At 29.4% G+C, this 17,723-nt stretch overlaps 2 protein-coding genes across 2 annotated transcripts; both read right to left on the bottom strand.

Moving 5' to 3' along the window:
• Positions 1–986: 986 nt before the first annotated feature.
• LOC134830472 (protein brown) lies at positions 987–4,205 on the bottom strand. Its single transcript, XM_063843972.1, has 6 exons — positions 3,997–4,205; positions 3,703–3,935; positions 3,045–3,646; positions 2,858–2,957; positions 2,242–2,800; positions 987–2,188 (listed from the first exon to the last, which is right to left on the bottom strand). Exons 1-6 carry the CDS (start codon positions 4,151–4,153, stop codon positions 2,001–2,003), a joined length of 1,839 nt encoding a protein of 612 aa, XP_063700042.1. The 5' UTR covers positions 4,154–4,205; the 3' UTR covers positions 987–2,000.
• Positions 4,206–6,571: 2,366 nt separating this feature from the next.
• Positions 6,572–10,926, bottom strand: LOC134831841 (uncharacterized). Its single transcript, XM_063845664.1, has 3 exons — positions 10,310–10,926; positions 7,867–8,042; positions 6,572–7,797 (listed from the first exon to the last, which is right to left on the bottom strand). The coding sequence occupies exons 1-3, from the start codon at positions 10,371–10,373 to the stop codon at positions 6,964–6,966; spliced, it is 1,074 nt and encodes a 357-aa protein (XP_063701734.1). The 5' UTR covers positions 10,374–10,926; the 3' UTR covers positions 6,572–6,963.
• Between the last annotated feature and the right edge of the window lie 6,797 nt (positions 10,927–17,723).

Raw genomic sequence — 17,723 nt, 5'->3', positions numbered from 1 at the left:
GTCATAACTTATACTTATACATACTTGTATACATGTTGTTATCACAAACAAGAACAAAAAAAAACTTTTGGAAAAGTATCCGGGATTAAAAGCAGGTTCTTGCCGGTACTCTTCTTTAAAATAATTTATCAGCTCATAATTCATCGGACAACGCCTTTTATAAGACAACAATAAGAAATGTTAATAATATTTCGGATAAATATTTCGATTCGTATCAATTCAATATCGATTCCGAAACATATTTATTTATTGGATATTATGTAAATAAGTGAATCTGTTTGTTGTTCAATGTCAAACAAGCTTGAGGAAATAATCATTCAATATATTATGAACACTGAGATTAATGTGGAAACGACTGGTCATTTTTTCAATTATTCAATTAAAACTTTTTAATTGGCGACTTTCTGGTTCGGCGCTGAAAATCTTTCTTTTTTAGACACTTTCTTTTTTTTTGCACAAATTACATTAACTTACTTTGTGATAAAATTGACTCCGTGTTAAAATTATTCCAGAACTTTTTCTGTATCAACAAATGTTACACTTTACTCCTTTCAATGTAATTTTCTTCGCTTAACTTTTACAAAGTGAGAGAACAAAGAAAGAAAAATACGAACGACGTGTTGGAAATATTTTATTAATTTTATCGACGCCTTGATTATATTTTTTTTCTTCTTCTTATTTACTATTTTATCGTTTAATTTATTGTGTTTCACTTTTTTATTTACTTAATTATTTTTTTTTTGTTATTCTATTTTAAAGCACTTTTAATATATTTTAATATTATTTTAACAACTAGGCGTTTTAATTAATTAATTTCTAACGAAGCATTTCGTTGTTTATTTTTTGTTGTAATTTTTTTTTTAATTGAAACCGAAAGTTTGCACAAGATTCCGGAAATTTTTTTTGTAATTTTTTTTTTTCACTTAACTAAAGGCCTATTTTTCTCTATTTTTATTGTATTATTAGAATTTATGTGTGAATTCATAAATAATATAATTATAATTATTTCACTTTAAAATAATTTTTTACATCTACGAAAAGTGTTGTTGGTTATATTTTACTCGAATCGCATGCCATTTTCTACGTATTTTCTACTTATTTTTATACAATTTTTCCTCTAACACTTAAATAATTTTTTTTTTCGTAAAAATTATTATTATTATTATGACGACGACACTTTTCCTCTTCTACAAATATTTTTTATCGGCTTTTTGTTTTATTTTAATTTACTTGAAGCACTTTTCTTCTCAAGTCTTTTTTCTTTATAATTTAACAATTTCGGAACACAAAAAAGTACAAAAAAATCACGACACTAAGAAGAAGAAGACACAACAACAACGACGACGACGATGCTATATACGTGTGATGTGATTTTTCTTGTAATTTTTTTTTCTTTTCTAATATTATTAATATATAGAGTTATTTTGTTGTTGTTGTTGTTCTGTGTTTTTTTTTATTTCTTTCGGGAGACTCTAACAACTTTTGTGTATTTGCACGCGAAGATATTTTTATAAACTGAACACCGACCTGCAACTGAAAATACTGCTCAGAATATTCCTCGACATTTCCATTCCCACTACTATTAACTGTACGAGAGTATTGGAGAGCATGGGAAAACTATTTTCATCACTCAGCTGATGAGTGCGCTGTGTACGAAGAAGTCGTCAACACATGGCAAGAGACGACACGACGATGCATGCACAAAAATACTCTGTTGATATTTGTTGTTCTTGCGATTTCTTTGATTTCTCTAGCTATGTGGCATGTACAACGGTGAGGAAACAAAGAAAGACCGCTCACACACGGTAAATGTCGTGGAAGTGAAACTCTCTCTCGCTCTCTCGTTTACGATTGGGGGAACTCATCATTTGAATTAAGTTGTTGTTTGAAGAATAAAAATTTGATGCGGGCGGTTCAATTAACGACTTTTGTTTACATTTGGCTGCAATTTTGTGAGAAGTCTTCAAATTTGGTAAGTTATTGATATTAGAAACGTATGTTTAATAAAATCCTTGTTTTCGAATAATCCTTCTTATACCAAAGAACCCAACTAGATGTAATACAGTTGCAAGTCCCAAAAGTCCCACGTAGTCAATTAAAACTGTATTAGAATCGTTTCCTAATCCTAAATGTTCCAAAACTTGTGTTCCATTTGTCAAACAAGGGTACTCTGCTATATCATTACATGCTATAAAAATATCGTAAGTACCTTAAAATTTCTTTTAAAAATCAAAAACTTACCAATAGTATCAATTTTCTTCCAATATTCATAAGAAATGGCTTCGTTCGCGTAAAAGAACATTGAAAAGTATTTCATATAAGATATTGAACCAACATTGATGTAAACTCCTCCAAGAATGAGAAAAACTAAATCCACGGGAGGTCCAAGCTCAATCGTTAAACGAGCAGATTCAAAGACCCCAGCCAATGAGAAGCCATAAGCTATTGATGTGATGCTTGCTAATATCAGAGTCACACAAATTTTGCAAAAGGTGAGTAGATCGATGTTGAAAGGCGTTAAAAAACAAACGATCGCCATGAAGATAAATGTTTCAATGACAACTTTGGGTATCAGTATCAAAGTTTTCGACACATAATAAGCCGAAAATGTGTAAAGTTCCTCGCCAGTTTCACGTCTGAGGAGGGAATACTGTTCAGGAATCAAGAAAACTACGTAATAGGCATAAGTGAAGATCATTTCTGTGATGAGGTTGAAAAAGGCACCATTGATGTCCTGAATTGAAGCTTGTGAATTGGGAGATACGTTGCTGTATAAGATGCCGATGACGAAAGGAGTTGACTGAAAAGGTAAGTAAAATACAGATTTGAAAGTTGAATACTGCGAAAATTTGCTTACCAGATACAGCAAAGATTGGATGAGGTAAGTTTTATAATTCCGTGAACCAGAAAGTATTGAACGCAGCATCAGAAGGAAGAGTTGTTTGAACCAATTTACCCTGAATGAAAAAATGGTAAGATTTAAACCTTTGATTTTAAAGATCGATCCCGAATTGGTGACCTTTGCATATAAAAAAAAAACTTACCGCCCGTTGCTGCTTGAAATCAAATTTGAGTTAAGGAATTGACAACGAATGTCATTTGTACTTTCGTTCAACTTTTCATCACTGACATTTGAAACGCGTTCCAACTTTAAGGCATTTCTATCTTGCGATACCATTTTCACGTAAAATTCTGCTGGATTATACATTTTTGGACATGCCATGCCAGCTTTCTCAAATACTTCAACTGCTTCTTCAATTCTGCCTTGAAAGACGATCTTTCCATTCGACATGAGGATCAAATGTGAAAACAAATGAAACAAACTCGAACTTGGTTGATGCACTGAACAAATGACAGCTCTTGCTTGTGAACGATTTTCATTTTCATCCAAGCCAACGAGAGATCTCAAACTTTGTGTAACACTCGACGCTTGAAAACTATCCAAGCCGGTTGTGATTTCGTCACAAAATAGTATCAAAGGATCAAAAATCAACGAAGTAGCCAGCAATAATTTTCTCTTCTCTCCGCCCGACAAACTTTTAATGGGAGTTGTTTCAGTTTTAGCCAAACTTAATGACCTCAGGATCTCGTGAATTTTTTGCTTCTTTTCGTCACTTGTCAAGTTGCCACAATTTTTGAATTGCAACTGAAAAACAAACCTTGATAATTTCCGACCCACTTTTTTCAAATCAAAAGTCTCACCATGAAATACAAATGTTCGAATGGCGTAATTGTTGGTATCGAAATATCACTTTGTGGCACATATCCAGACATTGAACGCATTTCCTGCTGATCCACGAGTTGCTGATTGATGAAAATGTCTCCCGTGACGTCGTGCTGAATGCGCTGCGCAATTGCCGCCAACAACGACGTCTTTCCGCAACCGCTGCTTCCAATCACAGCAACTAAACTACCGCTTTCGATTCTTCCGTTCACTTAAAAAAGAAAAAACAAAAATGTGAAATTTTTCGTCATTCATCTCGAGCAAATATTTACCATTATCTAACACGAGAACATCTTTCAGAAGCGCTCTTCGGAAGACGTTTAAGCTTTTCAGTCCTTTTCCAATTTCGAGATCGACTCGTTTCTTCGGGATATAAGACAAATTACGCCATTCCAGTGTAAAGTTTTCTCGTTTTTCTTGCAATTCCATTTTTTTCTGTAAATTGAAGAGTTTTTAATCAAGAAATGATGTCTTGTGAGAGATAATGCTATAGGAATACTGACAAGAAACGTCTCGCGTTATCTTAGTTTTACTCGTAAAAAAAAAGTTTACATTCTCGTATGGACTTGCACTTCTATTGAAAGTTTTTTGTTATCTCCTATGCTGCTCTCAGATTCATTTCGAGATGAGTTAATTCATTTTTTGGAGTGATTAGAGTGTCTCGAATTTCAGTATCAAGTCTTGCCTTATCTCTAAATTTCTATTCAGTTCATTATCAAAAAAGAAAATTTTGTTCATTTTTGTTAATTGTCTCCAAAAATCTTTAAAAAATTTTCAATGAAAAAAAAAAATCAAAACTGGGTCATTTTTTACCTTTACTATCTTGTAAGTCGCAAATTTCTCCAAGATAAGAAGACATTTCGTATATGGATGCAATTTATATGTCAACCGAACGTTGTAAAGAACATTTTATCAGATTTTATTTCTACTCACGAAACAACATCTGGTAGACAAACTTCAGACAATCTAATCATCATCAAACGTCTACTACTTTCATTCTTTATTCAAATCCTCCTTTTATGACCATCTCACGTTCTCTTACATACCTTTGAACGACTCAAGATAAACTTTTTCAACATTAAACATTAGCATGGCAAAAAAAAAAGTACAAACTGCTTCCATTCATCACGACAAGCGACGACATCTTCCACAAATTGTTGCTCTTTATTTGAATATCTTCCTTTTTTTCTTCGTCTTCTTGCCTATTTGCTCTTGTACTTTTTTTTTTGCCTGTTGCCTTTGTACAAATATTTGCGGTGTGCGAAATAAAAGACATGAGAAAGTGCTTGGCAAAGGAAATGGACAAACAAATGTTGACAAAAAGTCTCAGTTTAGTAAATTTACCGGTCTTCCAGTTTCCAATTTACGAAAATTTCATCAGAGAGAATTTTTATAAGAGAGAGAGAGAAATTTTCCTCGAGTTCCGTGAAAATGAGTGAACGAATGGCGCGCGTATATAGAACACCTCTCCACTTAATTAGATCAATCAAAGCGAAATTTTATTACTCTAACTACTTATACTTAACCCGAAAATGTATTTTTTAATTAATTGCGTGCCGAATTGCGCGTTGCGTACTTTTTCTTTCGAGCATTGTGTCTGTTTCGTTCTTCGAATCAATCAATTTCAAAATGTTTATGCTTTGATTTTTTAATGTGTGTAAACAAATCAAAACACAAAATTCACGTTTTTCACGTTTGTTTGAAAATGTGTGTTTTAAAAATTGTATCATTTTTTCGTAATTTTTTGATGGACAAGACAAACGAGAATGAAGAAAAATTGTTAAGTAAATAAATTTTTCGTGGAAGAGTATCGGATTTTTCTTTTGCGTGAATACTAATTGGAGATAATTAAGTTGTTGAGAAGTAATTTCCTTGTGTAAATATTCAATGTGATCAATTTTCAAAGTTATTTTTAAATTTTATTTTTAAACCATGTGATAAATTTATCCCAGTGCACATTTCAAATTTTTTATTGGAATTTGTTTCTATTTTTGCCTTCTTTAAAATTTCAAATTTTTTACCCGAGATAATTTTTTTTGTTTCTTATCCAAAAAAACCTTTTAAATTTTGTCTCTGTACTTTTTTTAAAAATTTTTACCCCAATGCATATTTTAAATTTTTATTGTGAATTATATTTAATTCTTATTTTTGGCTGAAAAATTAAATTTTAATTAAATTTATTACACATTTGAAATTTTTATTCTAAGACACATTTTGAATTTTTTGTCCAATACACAATTAAAATTTCCTGATAAATTTATCCCAATGCACTTTTAAAATTATAAAATTTTATAATGTAACCCAAGATAATTTTTTTTTTTATTTTTAGTCCAATAAACATTTTGAATTTTTTTCTCTGTATATCTTTTAAAATTTTGCCCCAATGTATATTTTAAATTTATTATTATAAACTTTATTTTTATTTTTGCCTGAAAAATTATTTTTTTAAAAATTTATTACACATTTGAAATTTATATCCTAAGGCACATTTTGAATTTTTTGCCCAATACACAATTAAAATTTCCTTCCTTATTCATAATTTAAAATTTTAACCCCAATGCAAATTTTTATAAAAAAATTTATAAAAGCGATAAAAAATATCCTTGTAAAAAAATTATTAAAATTAAAAAAATCAGAAAACCTGAAATTTGAAGGACTGCTAAATTATTAATAATTCAAAAAAGATGATGAGCGAATAATAAAAATAAAACAAAATTTTTAATTAAAAAAAAATTTATTAAATAAAATTAATATTTATGATAGAAAATCATAAAACCTAAAAAAAATAATAATTAATTAAAAATTATTATTTTATTTTATTTTTTTTATTTTAAATAATATTTTTATCCATTTTTTCATGTAAATATTACAAAAATATATTGAACATAAATATTTAGATTTTTTTGTACAAAAAATATTTTTTTCTTTTAAACATACAGGAGTCTCTTAATTCTCTAAGTCTTTTAATTTTTTTTTGCAATAGTTTTAAACTTACAATTAATTTATTGAAAATCTAGCAATTTACAACGAAATTGTTCCAAATTTCGGTTAAAGCTAGTTTATTTTAGTAGTTATTAAAAAAAAGTGTTCAATGATGAAATTTCACTCCTTTTTAATTTGGAGTCGTAAAAAATTTTTAATTCGTCGAAACATCATCATTGATCATTTTTTTGCTATGATCAATTTTTTTTATCACTAAATTATGTATTTTTAATTTTTTTTTATAAGATAAATCTAATCTATAGTTTCTTCTTCTTCAGTAAATCCGAAGCTGTATTTTTGAGTCCTTCAATTCCGCTGAACAACTCCTTCGTCGAGGGAATTCGCAGGAAGGGTTTGACAGGTGCCACGGGTTTTCCGCGTCTTTCGCATTCCCGAATGAATTCCTTTGTCGTCGTGCTGCTTTCGCTTTCCGTTTCGCTCGTACTTTCGCGTCGTCGTTTCCGCGAAACTCGTGTCACCTTCACTTTGTCATCCAGTTTGCGGTAGAAGCAAATTTGCGTGATAAGTGCGACAATGATGCTCAAACACACCACGAGGAACATGAGACCGAAGGGAATGTTGCTGCTAAGGAGTGCCGCCATGAGTACGTAAAATTGCACAGCAACAAGGGCACAGCTGGAATAGACGATGCCGAGGAGGAAGCGGCTGTTTTCGCGTGGCGCCATTTCCGGTACGGGCGAAGATTCTTTGAGGAAGCGTTCAACGTTGCTGAGACGCCTTTCGAGAGGAGCGGGTTTTTGTGTGGCGGGCATCGATGGCACGGTTTCGCGACGTCGCAAAACGACAGGTTCGGGCTTTGGTTCGACTGTTTCGGGTTTTTTGAGGATGGGCGTTGGAACGGGCGGCAGACAATGTTCCAGCGATTTGAGCTCTTTTTTCGCCGATGGAAGGGATTCTTCGACGCAATCGTAAAAGGCGTCGTGCGAGATCGGAGTTGGCTTTGGCACGGGACGCACGAGAGCCGTTTGGTGGCGACATCTGTGCACTTGTTGCTCGGGAATTGTGTCCAGCAGACACTCAGGTACAGGAACGGGCGATTTCTTACAACTATGTTTTGTGGAGTAAACTATCTAAAAATTTCAAAAAAATTAAAAATAATTTTTTTCTGAAAAAAAATTGGAAAAAATGCAAAAACTCACCTTTGTTGCAAAGAACATACTGCCAATAAACAGGACGATCCACGACAAAATGCCACACATACATCTGCCCGCCATGACAGAAAAGAACAAAATTGTGTGTCTTATCTTCTGTTGCACAACTTTGCATGCCAGCTGTATGATAAGGCCCACTGACACTTTTTTGCCATTTCGTACATCTGCAAATAAAGCAAAAAAAAAAATGATTAATAAAAACTTTCCAGATTAAAAGTCCACCGGAAACTCTCTTTCTCCGATTTTAAAAAAACAAACAACCAAAGTTCAATTCCAAAAAGTGACCTAACTCAAGGTCCCTCTTTCGCTTTTTATCAATTTTTTACACACACGGCGTTCGGTCAAAAAGTAATAAAAATAGCAGGAGAAAAAAATGTAGAGCAAAAAATTTGTTTAATCATTGTTTTGCTTTTTAAAAAATAAATTTTAGCTACTTATGAAATGAATCAATAAAAAATTGGAACTGATAACGGAAGATGAGGCACACGCATGTGATCATTTTTGCAGCGTGACTGATAAAGACTATCAAAAAAAATTGAGAGAAAGAAAGAAATTGATGGCCAAGGTTAAGTATTTGCAAATTAAGATTAAAAAAATTTTTATGTGAACTTTGTGATTTTTAAGTGAAGGTCGAAATTGGCGCTAAGGATTTTTTTTTAAAATTAATTTAAAAGTTAAATTTAAGAGTTGAAAAATTATAGAAATTTATTTATTTTTTTTTTGGGTTTTTAATTTTTATTAAAATCGTTTAAAAAAAAAATAATTCGAGGTTTTAAGAAAAAAATTTAATTTTTTTAAAATCTCGTAAAAATTAAATTAATAATTAAAAAAAAATAAGGTAAATAAATAATTTTTACATAAAATTATTTTTTTAAAAAAAAAAAATTAATTTAATATTTTAAAAAATTAACTTAAAATATTTTAAGTCAAATATTTAATTATTTTTTATTTAAATGCAAAATAAAAAATTTAAAAAATTTTTAAAAAATATTTTTTAATTTTTTTTTTTTTAAAAATTTAAAATTTAATTTAACAAATTTATTTTTTTATTAATTATTTAAATTTTAATTATTTATTTTTTATTTATTTATTATTAAAATATTTATTTTAATTATTAAAATTTATTTATTTATTAAAATTATTTAATTTCATGGTTTTAGAAAAAAATTAAAAATAATTCATTAACAAAAAAAAAAAAATTCATAAAAATTAATGGCCTTAAAAATTGAATAAAAATTGACCTCAATTAGAAAATCATAAAATTTGTTTAAAAAAGGATCCCAAAAATTTGATAAAAAATATTTAAAAATTTATAAAGGGTCAAAAAAAATTAAAGAAAAGTGATTGAAATTTTATTAAGAGCCTCAAATATGACATAAAAAGTCATAATATATTAAAAGAAAATTAATTAAAATTTAAATTTTAATCCATAAATTTTCATTAAAAAGTTAAATTTTCAAATTTTTACGAAAATTGTCAAAGTCTTACTGAATATAAAGAAAATTTCCGTTAAACTAAAAATTTCATCAATTTCACACTTCAGCATGTGCTCTTTAAACGATCACTTTGTACTAAAACATCAACTCCAATCTTATCAATTTCTCTATTTTTTTTTTGTTCATTTTGCCGAAAAAACATCAACTCAGTTCACTGGCCTAAAAACTCACCGATCTACATATTTGTCAGACAACTTCACTTTTTTTTTCTTTTGAAATTCTATTTTTCGCTCATCTTTACTCATCATCTACGCAACGCAAAGTTGTTGTGCGAGCAAAGTAGTTAATTCATGTTAAATATTTATTAAACACAAAGAAAAAGTAGATTGAGAATGACGTTTTATGCTGGTCGTTTGGTGCTCTTTGCGAAGAAAACAAGTCACTGTGCACGCATTTTAATGACTTTTCAATAATAATTATTTACGAGCAAAAACCAGAATAGAAGAAGAGAAATTGGCAAAAATTTAATGGTTCATGAAGTTTCTTTTTTTATATTTTTTTTTATTTATTTAAAGAACTATTATTAACTCAAAAAATGATAAAAAAAAAATCCAGAAACAATAAAATTGTAAAAAGATTATTTTTATCTCTCAAAAAAATTAAAGAAAAAAAATTATTAGGAGGTCATGACTTTTTTTCGTCTTATTTATGACAGAGAGATTGGTGCCTGACAACAACTTGTTTTTATTTATTTCTGATTAATCAGGAGGAAAAAACGTGAAGTTCCTTTCAAAGTTTTAAATAAACATCCTTCAGCCTTGTCCATTTTATGAACTTTGTTATGTTTTTTTTTATGAAGAGATTTCCGGAAATCGCATCTTTTTCTAGAATTTGCACTCAGTCACTCACGGAGTCACTCATCGTGTTTTCGTTACATAAACGAGACACGAGTCGGACCAACAACAAAACAAAAAAATAAAAAAAAAAATACTCACTTAATAAATGGCTTTCCAACAATTTTTTGCCTTCAGTGGCGCTTTGTTTGTCGATGAAGATCATTTTTTTACAATTATTTAAAACAAAAAATTAACAACAAATATCACTAATCTTCTAGATTAATTTTTAGTACGGCTCAGTGTCTTTTTTTTTATCACACCGGTTTTTTTTATTGTTTTAAAACAACAACAACAACAACAACGAACGAGTGACGAACAAAAAAAAATTCTTGAACTTTTTTTTTATAATTTAATTAGTACACCACACTTTTATTTTTTTTATATTAAAAATGGACGAAATTGCAACGTTATTTTTTTGGCATGTTTTTGTTTGTTTTTTTTTTAGTTTTTTTCTTTAAATTTACATACACTTTAAAAAAATTGTATTTTTTGCTAATAATGCACAAAATTTATTTTAATTTATTCAGGTCCGGAAATTTGTTTTTGATTTTTTTTTTTTTTTTCAGGTTTTTGTCAATTGAAGTTTAATTTTGTTTGAGTCATTTTTAGTTTTTTTTTTAATTTCGACTCTTGTACTTTGGTGAAAAATTTCTTCAACTCCAGAAAATAATTTTAAAATATTATTTTTTTTCTTCTCTGGCGTGTGTGATTCGAGTTGTGGTTGAATTATGAGTGATTACTGAAAGCGAATGCATATTTACTTTTTATTAATACGGACCGAGTGTCGAGTTTCGTTGTAGATGTGCGACCCTTCGATGTATTGGTATGCTCGTCTGTCTTATCAGAATCATATGGTATGTGAGTGTCTGTAGTGTTTTGATTTGATGGACAGGTAGAGAGAACAAAATCTTTTTTTTTTCGTGAAATTTCCTTTCGCATAATCCGGAGGTTATCGGAAATTTTGAAATTAAAAATAAATCTTTTTTCTATGAAAATTTCCGTCAAATACAAATTCTGACACTCATCATTGCAGTCGCCGGTGTCATATTTTGTCAATGTGTTAGTGAGACTCATCATATGGAATTGATTTGTATTGATAGAGATAGAAAGCATATAGTAAAAAGACCCGAAAAAAAATTCATGCTTTCGATGCATGGTATGCGCCTATCGCTCCCTCTCGTTCAATGCAAAAGCACACAGGCGATAAAGTAGGGTTTAAAGGTCCATATTCGCTTCACTTGTAGCGCATCCAGATGTTACAAAACTATCGTTATCGCCGCCAGACAGCGCGCTACTGGACTAGACTAGACAAGATTGAACTCGGTTGCAAAATTCAGTAGTCTGGGGTACAAAATTCAATTTTGAGGCGTTTCGGATTTGGAGCATGAAATAATTTTGTTTGTTATTTTATTAAAATTTTTCGTAATTAAAAAAAAAAATATTTTCGAATTAGATTAAAATTACGAAAAAAATTTAGTTATTAAGATTTTCGAAAATTATTTTCGAACTCTTAAATTTTCGAAATTGAATCTAAAAGTTGTTTAAATTTTCGAAAATGATTCTTAAAATTATTTAAATCTTCGAAAATCAATCTTGAAGTTGCACAAATTTTCGAAAAAGAATTTCGAATATGTTCAAATTTTCGAAAAAGAATTTCGAATCTGTTCAAATTTTTGAAAAAGAATTTAGATATTTTCGAAAATGAATTTGAAAGTTGCTCAAATATTCAAAAATTAATTTTAAACTTCAAATTTTTGCTCAAATATTCAAAAATGAATCTTGAGGTTGTCAAATTTTCGAAAAATAATTAAAAATTTACTAAAATTTCAAAAAAAAATTTAAAAGCTATTCAGGTTTGCGAAAATTATTTCCGGACCCTTAAAATTTCGAAATTGAATCTCAAAGTTGTTTCGAAAAAAATCTTCGAAATTATTAAAATTTTCGAAAATAAATTTTGATGATGCTCAAATTTTCGAAAATTAATCTTGAAATTGTTTAAATTTTCGAAAAAGAATTTAAAGCTACTAAAATTTTCGAAAATAATCTTGAAGTTACTCAAATTTTCGAAAATTAATCTTGAAGTTATTCAAATTTTCGAAAATTAATCTTGAACTTGTTCGAATTTTCGAAAATGAACTTTAAATCATTAAAATTTTCGAGAAAAAATTTAAAATGTAGTCGAAAATTCTGTTAAAATACTTTTTTTTGCATGACGCAACATTCGCGATAATTCTGGTAAGAAACAAAACTCTAAAAATAAACAACGAAAAAAAGTCAACAGACGAAAGATTAGGGACAATAAAAATCTAGACAGCGATAACCATTAATTATAAAACAATTGTTTAGACAATTAATTAGACGATAAAGCCTTCTCTCTCTTGACCTGGGATAACAACGGATTGTCTAGCAACTAATTTCCGGCGCGTGGCACACGGCTTGCGAATAAATTTAGACGCAAGATTAGATAAACTTTGCTAAATTTCCGACCAAATTAGATTTTTTTTCGATGTACTTTGACCGTCTCTTCATGTCACGTAGTCTAGTTATTGACCATATTGAGATTAAATTTTGGCTCGTTTTTGCACTAAAAATGCGTGAAAAGCACATGCCAACTCTTGTGATTAAAAAAAAATTGTTGCTAATCACCCAAAATAATGAAAAAAAAATTGGAGTTCATAAATTGATAATAAAAAAAATTAATTACTCGTGCTATTTTTAGCAAAGAAAGAAAAAAAAATGTAAAGTTCATGGTTCAGTTAATCCCATTTAATTTGATCCGAGTTGATTGAAATTAACTGCAATTAAGTGCACGTGTGAATCACATGCGTTTAACTGCAGTAACCTTTCTCACTCGCTTCACTTTTGCTCCAGAAAAACTCCAAAGTGCAGTCAAAATATTTCAGTGAAAAGATTATCAGTTCATAAACAAAGTTTTCCAATCATGCACTTTCAATGTGGATGAATTTCAAATAATCAGGAGCGCCGTCAGTTATTTTGGTGCGATAACCTCTCGTCGATGCAGCTACAGCTGAAAAGTCATCTTTGGAGGATTGTTTGTTATTATTTCATTAGTAATAACAAATGTGAGTCGGATTGATGATAACGGAGGTTTCTATCAATCTCAATTTTTCGGAACATTTGTCAATCAGTGCAAATTATTGAAATTATTGCATCACATGGCAGTTAAAATTTTATTTTTGGGACACTTGTTGATAAGGATTTGTCCGATATTTGAACATATTTTTGGCAATTATGGAAAAATTTTTAAAAATTGATTTCTATGAAGGTCGCTGAGTTTATCAGAATTCATTTTTCGGTTAAATTTATCACTGAATAATTTATTTTTAAAGAAAAATATTAAAAGATTATAAATTTCTTTGTTTTCTTTCAAAACATAACCTCAAAATTTAAAAAATTATAGAAATTTTTAACTTTTTTGAAAAATTTCTTTAAACTTTAATTTCATCATTAAATTTTATCATTTTTTGTAAACTCTTTATTATGAAAAAGCATATAAAAATTTATTCAAATAATTCACCAAAGCGCCCTCTGGTATTGGTTCCGCGAACATAGGCGATCTTAAGATCATCTGATCAATTGATTTTAAAAAGATTTTTTTTTGTTTGAAACAAAATTAGAAAATTTAATTTTCGACGAGAAATTAATTAAAATTTAAATTTTTCCATTATTTCGTTAGAGGAAAGTTTTGATAACCTAAAAATTTTAATTTTTTTCAAAAAAATAATATTCTTAGACAATATCTTATCAAAATATTGCTCAATTTTTCAACAAATTAACTCATATTGTTTACTCAAACTAATTTCAAGTCCGTCTCGAGTCCGTCAAAGAACACTTAAAAACAACTTGAACAAAAACAACACGTTTCCGACATTTGATGCAACAACGACTCATTTTCGCTTCTGGCAATGTTCAATGTCCACATTGGTATCGATTGAATGTCGATGTCCTCGAAGCATCTCCAGCCACTTTTCAAGCAATTTTAATCCAACAGATCTTCTGGATTAGCATCGAGTACCTTAAAAGAGCGTTGAATCGTTATCAAAACACGACGAAATATCAACAACCGGCACAAATCGCTGCTTCGTTGATGATAACAATCAACAAACAAAACAGATTTTTCTCGACTCGTCCCGCTCGAATTGCAATAAAAAGTTATATCAACAACTTTTATCATTCATTCACTTTGCAATTTATCTCCTATGGCACTCAGATAACTCTCAACGCAATTTGCTCATAAATGGAATGAAATTGACTTGTTTCTCGAAAGTCCGCCAATTTCATTGCATTGTTTAGCATTGTCTGTACAAAAAATTCTTTTGATTCGAAAAAAAAGTGAAATATAAAAAAACTTGTTTATGTTCTTATTCTTCTTGCAAGCCGATCATTATAATGATATACGCAAAGAAGGTACTTGATGACGATAATTAGTCTGTAACGTGAAATTTTGTTTGATTGCCATTTTTGAACGAAAAAAATATTTACTCGATAGGATGAACATCGCCGAAGAAAAAAAATGCTGACATTTCCGAAAACGACTGATTGATTATCTCATCAAACAAAATTATAGGTTTCACTCGATTATACAATAAATAATTAAATTCAATAATTAAATATCGGAATAATTGGTTGTAAATGTGCGACGCAATCTAAACTGATAAGATTTTTCAGACGTTCAGAGATCAACTTTTGAAAATGTTTACAGTTTTTTTTCGCCTTGATTATCAGTTCCATCCTCTCTATCTTGGCATGTATTGGAAACGATTCATCATTGCCATTTTTTATTACAATTTATCATCGGAACCAGACATTGTAACGATTTTCTTGGGAATGGTGATTCAAGGGTTGAGTTGATATTTCAATTAAAATTTTAAAAAAATATTTGAAATTGTTAAAAATTTTTTTTGACTTTCAAAATCTTTTAAAATTTATTTTTTTACTTTTTAAAATATTTTTCGATTTTTTTTTTAAATTTTTTTAAACTGATCACATGTTTTCAAAAGTCAAAAACCTTTAAAATTTTTTAACCGATAAATTTTCGACGCAAAACTCTTTGCCAGACACTTTTATCAACCCTTGTGATAAGACACCTAAATTCATATCAAATCAAGTATGAGACATCATCATGACACAATGTTCACTAAAAAAAAATCTAGTTTCAAGCGAAACGAAGGTTCACATTTATAACCCAAACAAAATTAAAAATTAATTCGACTGATAAGCCGAGAAGCTGTTTAATAGAAAAATTAACGCGTGCACTTTACGTGACTGACTTCGCATACGCCGCTGTTCTTATTAATTTTTATTTTGCTATTGCGTACTAAATACTTGACTTCCTATCGATGCGACGCGTCGCGGCAGAATTTCCTTGAAAAAGACAGACGAAACATGAACTTTGTAGTTATTTTCAGAAACGCACTTCTTCCAAAAAAAATTTTTCATCGTAGTTTGAGTTTGATAACCATGTAAAAAAAAATTGATAACACACAAAAAGTATGCTCTAGACATCATGCATCATAAATGTGATTCTGTTTACATTTCGGTGTGATGTTTCATCAGCCAAAAAATAAGTTGGACTTTGGAATGATGATTGTTGATGTTGTATCGCCCTGTACTACATGTCGACGTACACGCATCAGCATAGACGAAACACATGGTGAACTTGATGCATTTTTATTAATGAGAACGACATTTTCTGTCTATTATTTGGACTATGCGTTCGTTCGTACGGAAGATGATTGTTGTTGGTTTACTAATAAACGAGTTTGTCACTCATGGCAACTTTTATTCGTTACATATGGACACGAATGTACCGGTTTGTTTTGTTTTGATTTTTTGCTCTGTGTGTTTGAGTGACAAGGTTTTGAGATCTTACAAAAATGTGTGTGGGAGAGAAATTTTTTGTAGTGAACGGTATTGATCTCTTCTAATAATTTGTTTCATAAAAATTACTTCCTACAGATTTTTTTTACTTTTAAATTTTTTGAGAATATTTTTAATTTTTGTAAAAAATTCTTAAAATTTTCAAAATTTTTGGTAAAAATTTTTTTTTATAAAAATTTCAAAAGTAATCGAAGTTACAGAACAAACGGTCAATTGTTTCAAAATTTGAAGGTCGAGTCGACATCGAGTATGTCTGTTCCTTTATATTCAAATAAAAACAATACAACACAATACAGTCTTATAAGAACGGGGCGTATAGTGATGGCTTTGTTTTGTTTAACCATAGAAATAAATACACGAAGGAGCTACGAGGGAGCAAACAAACATTACGAAAGATACACAGACAAGCATGAAGTGGGCTTGTGTGTGTTTAAAGAACCCTCTTGGAAAGTTTGTTCAAGTAATGTTCTATGCGAAATTTAAAATTATTTAAAATATATAATAAGAACTATTAAATATAAAAATTGTAAAAATTTACAAACGTTTAAAAAAATTATGAAAATTTTTGTTACAGCTTTCGTATTCCTTACATGTTTCATTTCTCAAAATAATTACAATTACAAACGTTTAAAAAAATTATGAAAATTTTTGTTATACAGCTTTCATTTTATTTACATGTTTCATTATTCACAATTATTAAAATTCTTATTTTTTGTCTAATGATATCATTCTTTAATTTCTGAAGAAATCAGATTTGATAAGAATAGTTTTCTTTTAGTCATTGGAATTAATCTCTTTTAAATAATCCTCCGTTTTACCTTTCTGCAACAATTTGCTTTCATCAGCTCCAATTGTGACCCTAAATATTTAATATCAATTGGTATATCAGTCTCAAAGCCCATCTTATAATTGGGATAAAAATTTTGCGGTGCTCTTTCTTTCATAATTACTGACACAGAACATGCTGTATTTATCATCTTGTATTGTAAATTTTTGACTTCGATCTTGCATGAGCCAGAAATCTTTCTCGGCAATATTGGATGTTCTTCGTATATTTTATAAAAATAATTGGATAAAAGATGACATTGCCATTAGCTGTCCACATAGTGCATCTTCTATTTATTCAAGATTTGAAAGGATTTTCTTTCGTTTCATGCTCCAATAGAATATCATTAATTTTTATACTTCCGTAGTAAAATGTCAATATTATTTTTTATGTTTATCGACTTGATCAACTTGATGAAAAATTAAAATTGAATTCACCTAAAATTTAAAGAAAATATAAAATCCTGAAAAAAATGTTTAAAAATATAAATTTTAAGTTAAAAATTAATTCAATCTACGTCATAATTTACCTTTAAAAAATCCAATATGACACCTTAACTCCTTTAATAAAGACGTCAAAATTTCTTTTTCTTTACAAATCAACTTTACAAATACAATAACATTAACTTACCTTTACAAACTCTTTTCACTCCTCCATAATTAACGTCAAAGCACACTTCCGAGAGGGAACTGAAACCTGTTTGCACACCAAAATACGTCATTTTTCGGATTTGTTCTTGTATGTGTGTACGCAGGTGGTTGTATGGGTGTTAATCATGCCATCTGA

Source organism: Culicoides brevitarsis, chromosome 2 (assembly GCF_036172545.1).
Source record: "Culicoides brevitarsis isolate CSIRO-B50_1 chromosome 2, AGI_CSIRO_Cbre_v1, whole genome shotgun sequence".
Classification (NCBI taxonomy): Eukaryota; Metazoa; Arthropoda; class Insecta; order Diptera; family Ceratopogonidae; genus Culicoides; species Culicoides brevitarsis.
This window is presented reverse-complemented; position numbering and strand designations above follow the sequence as displayed.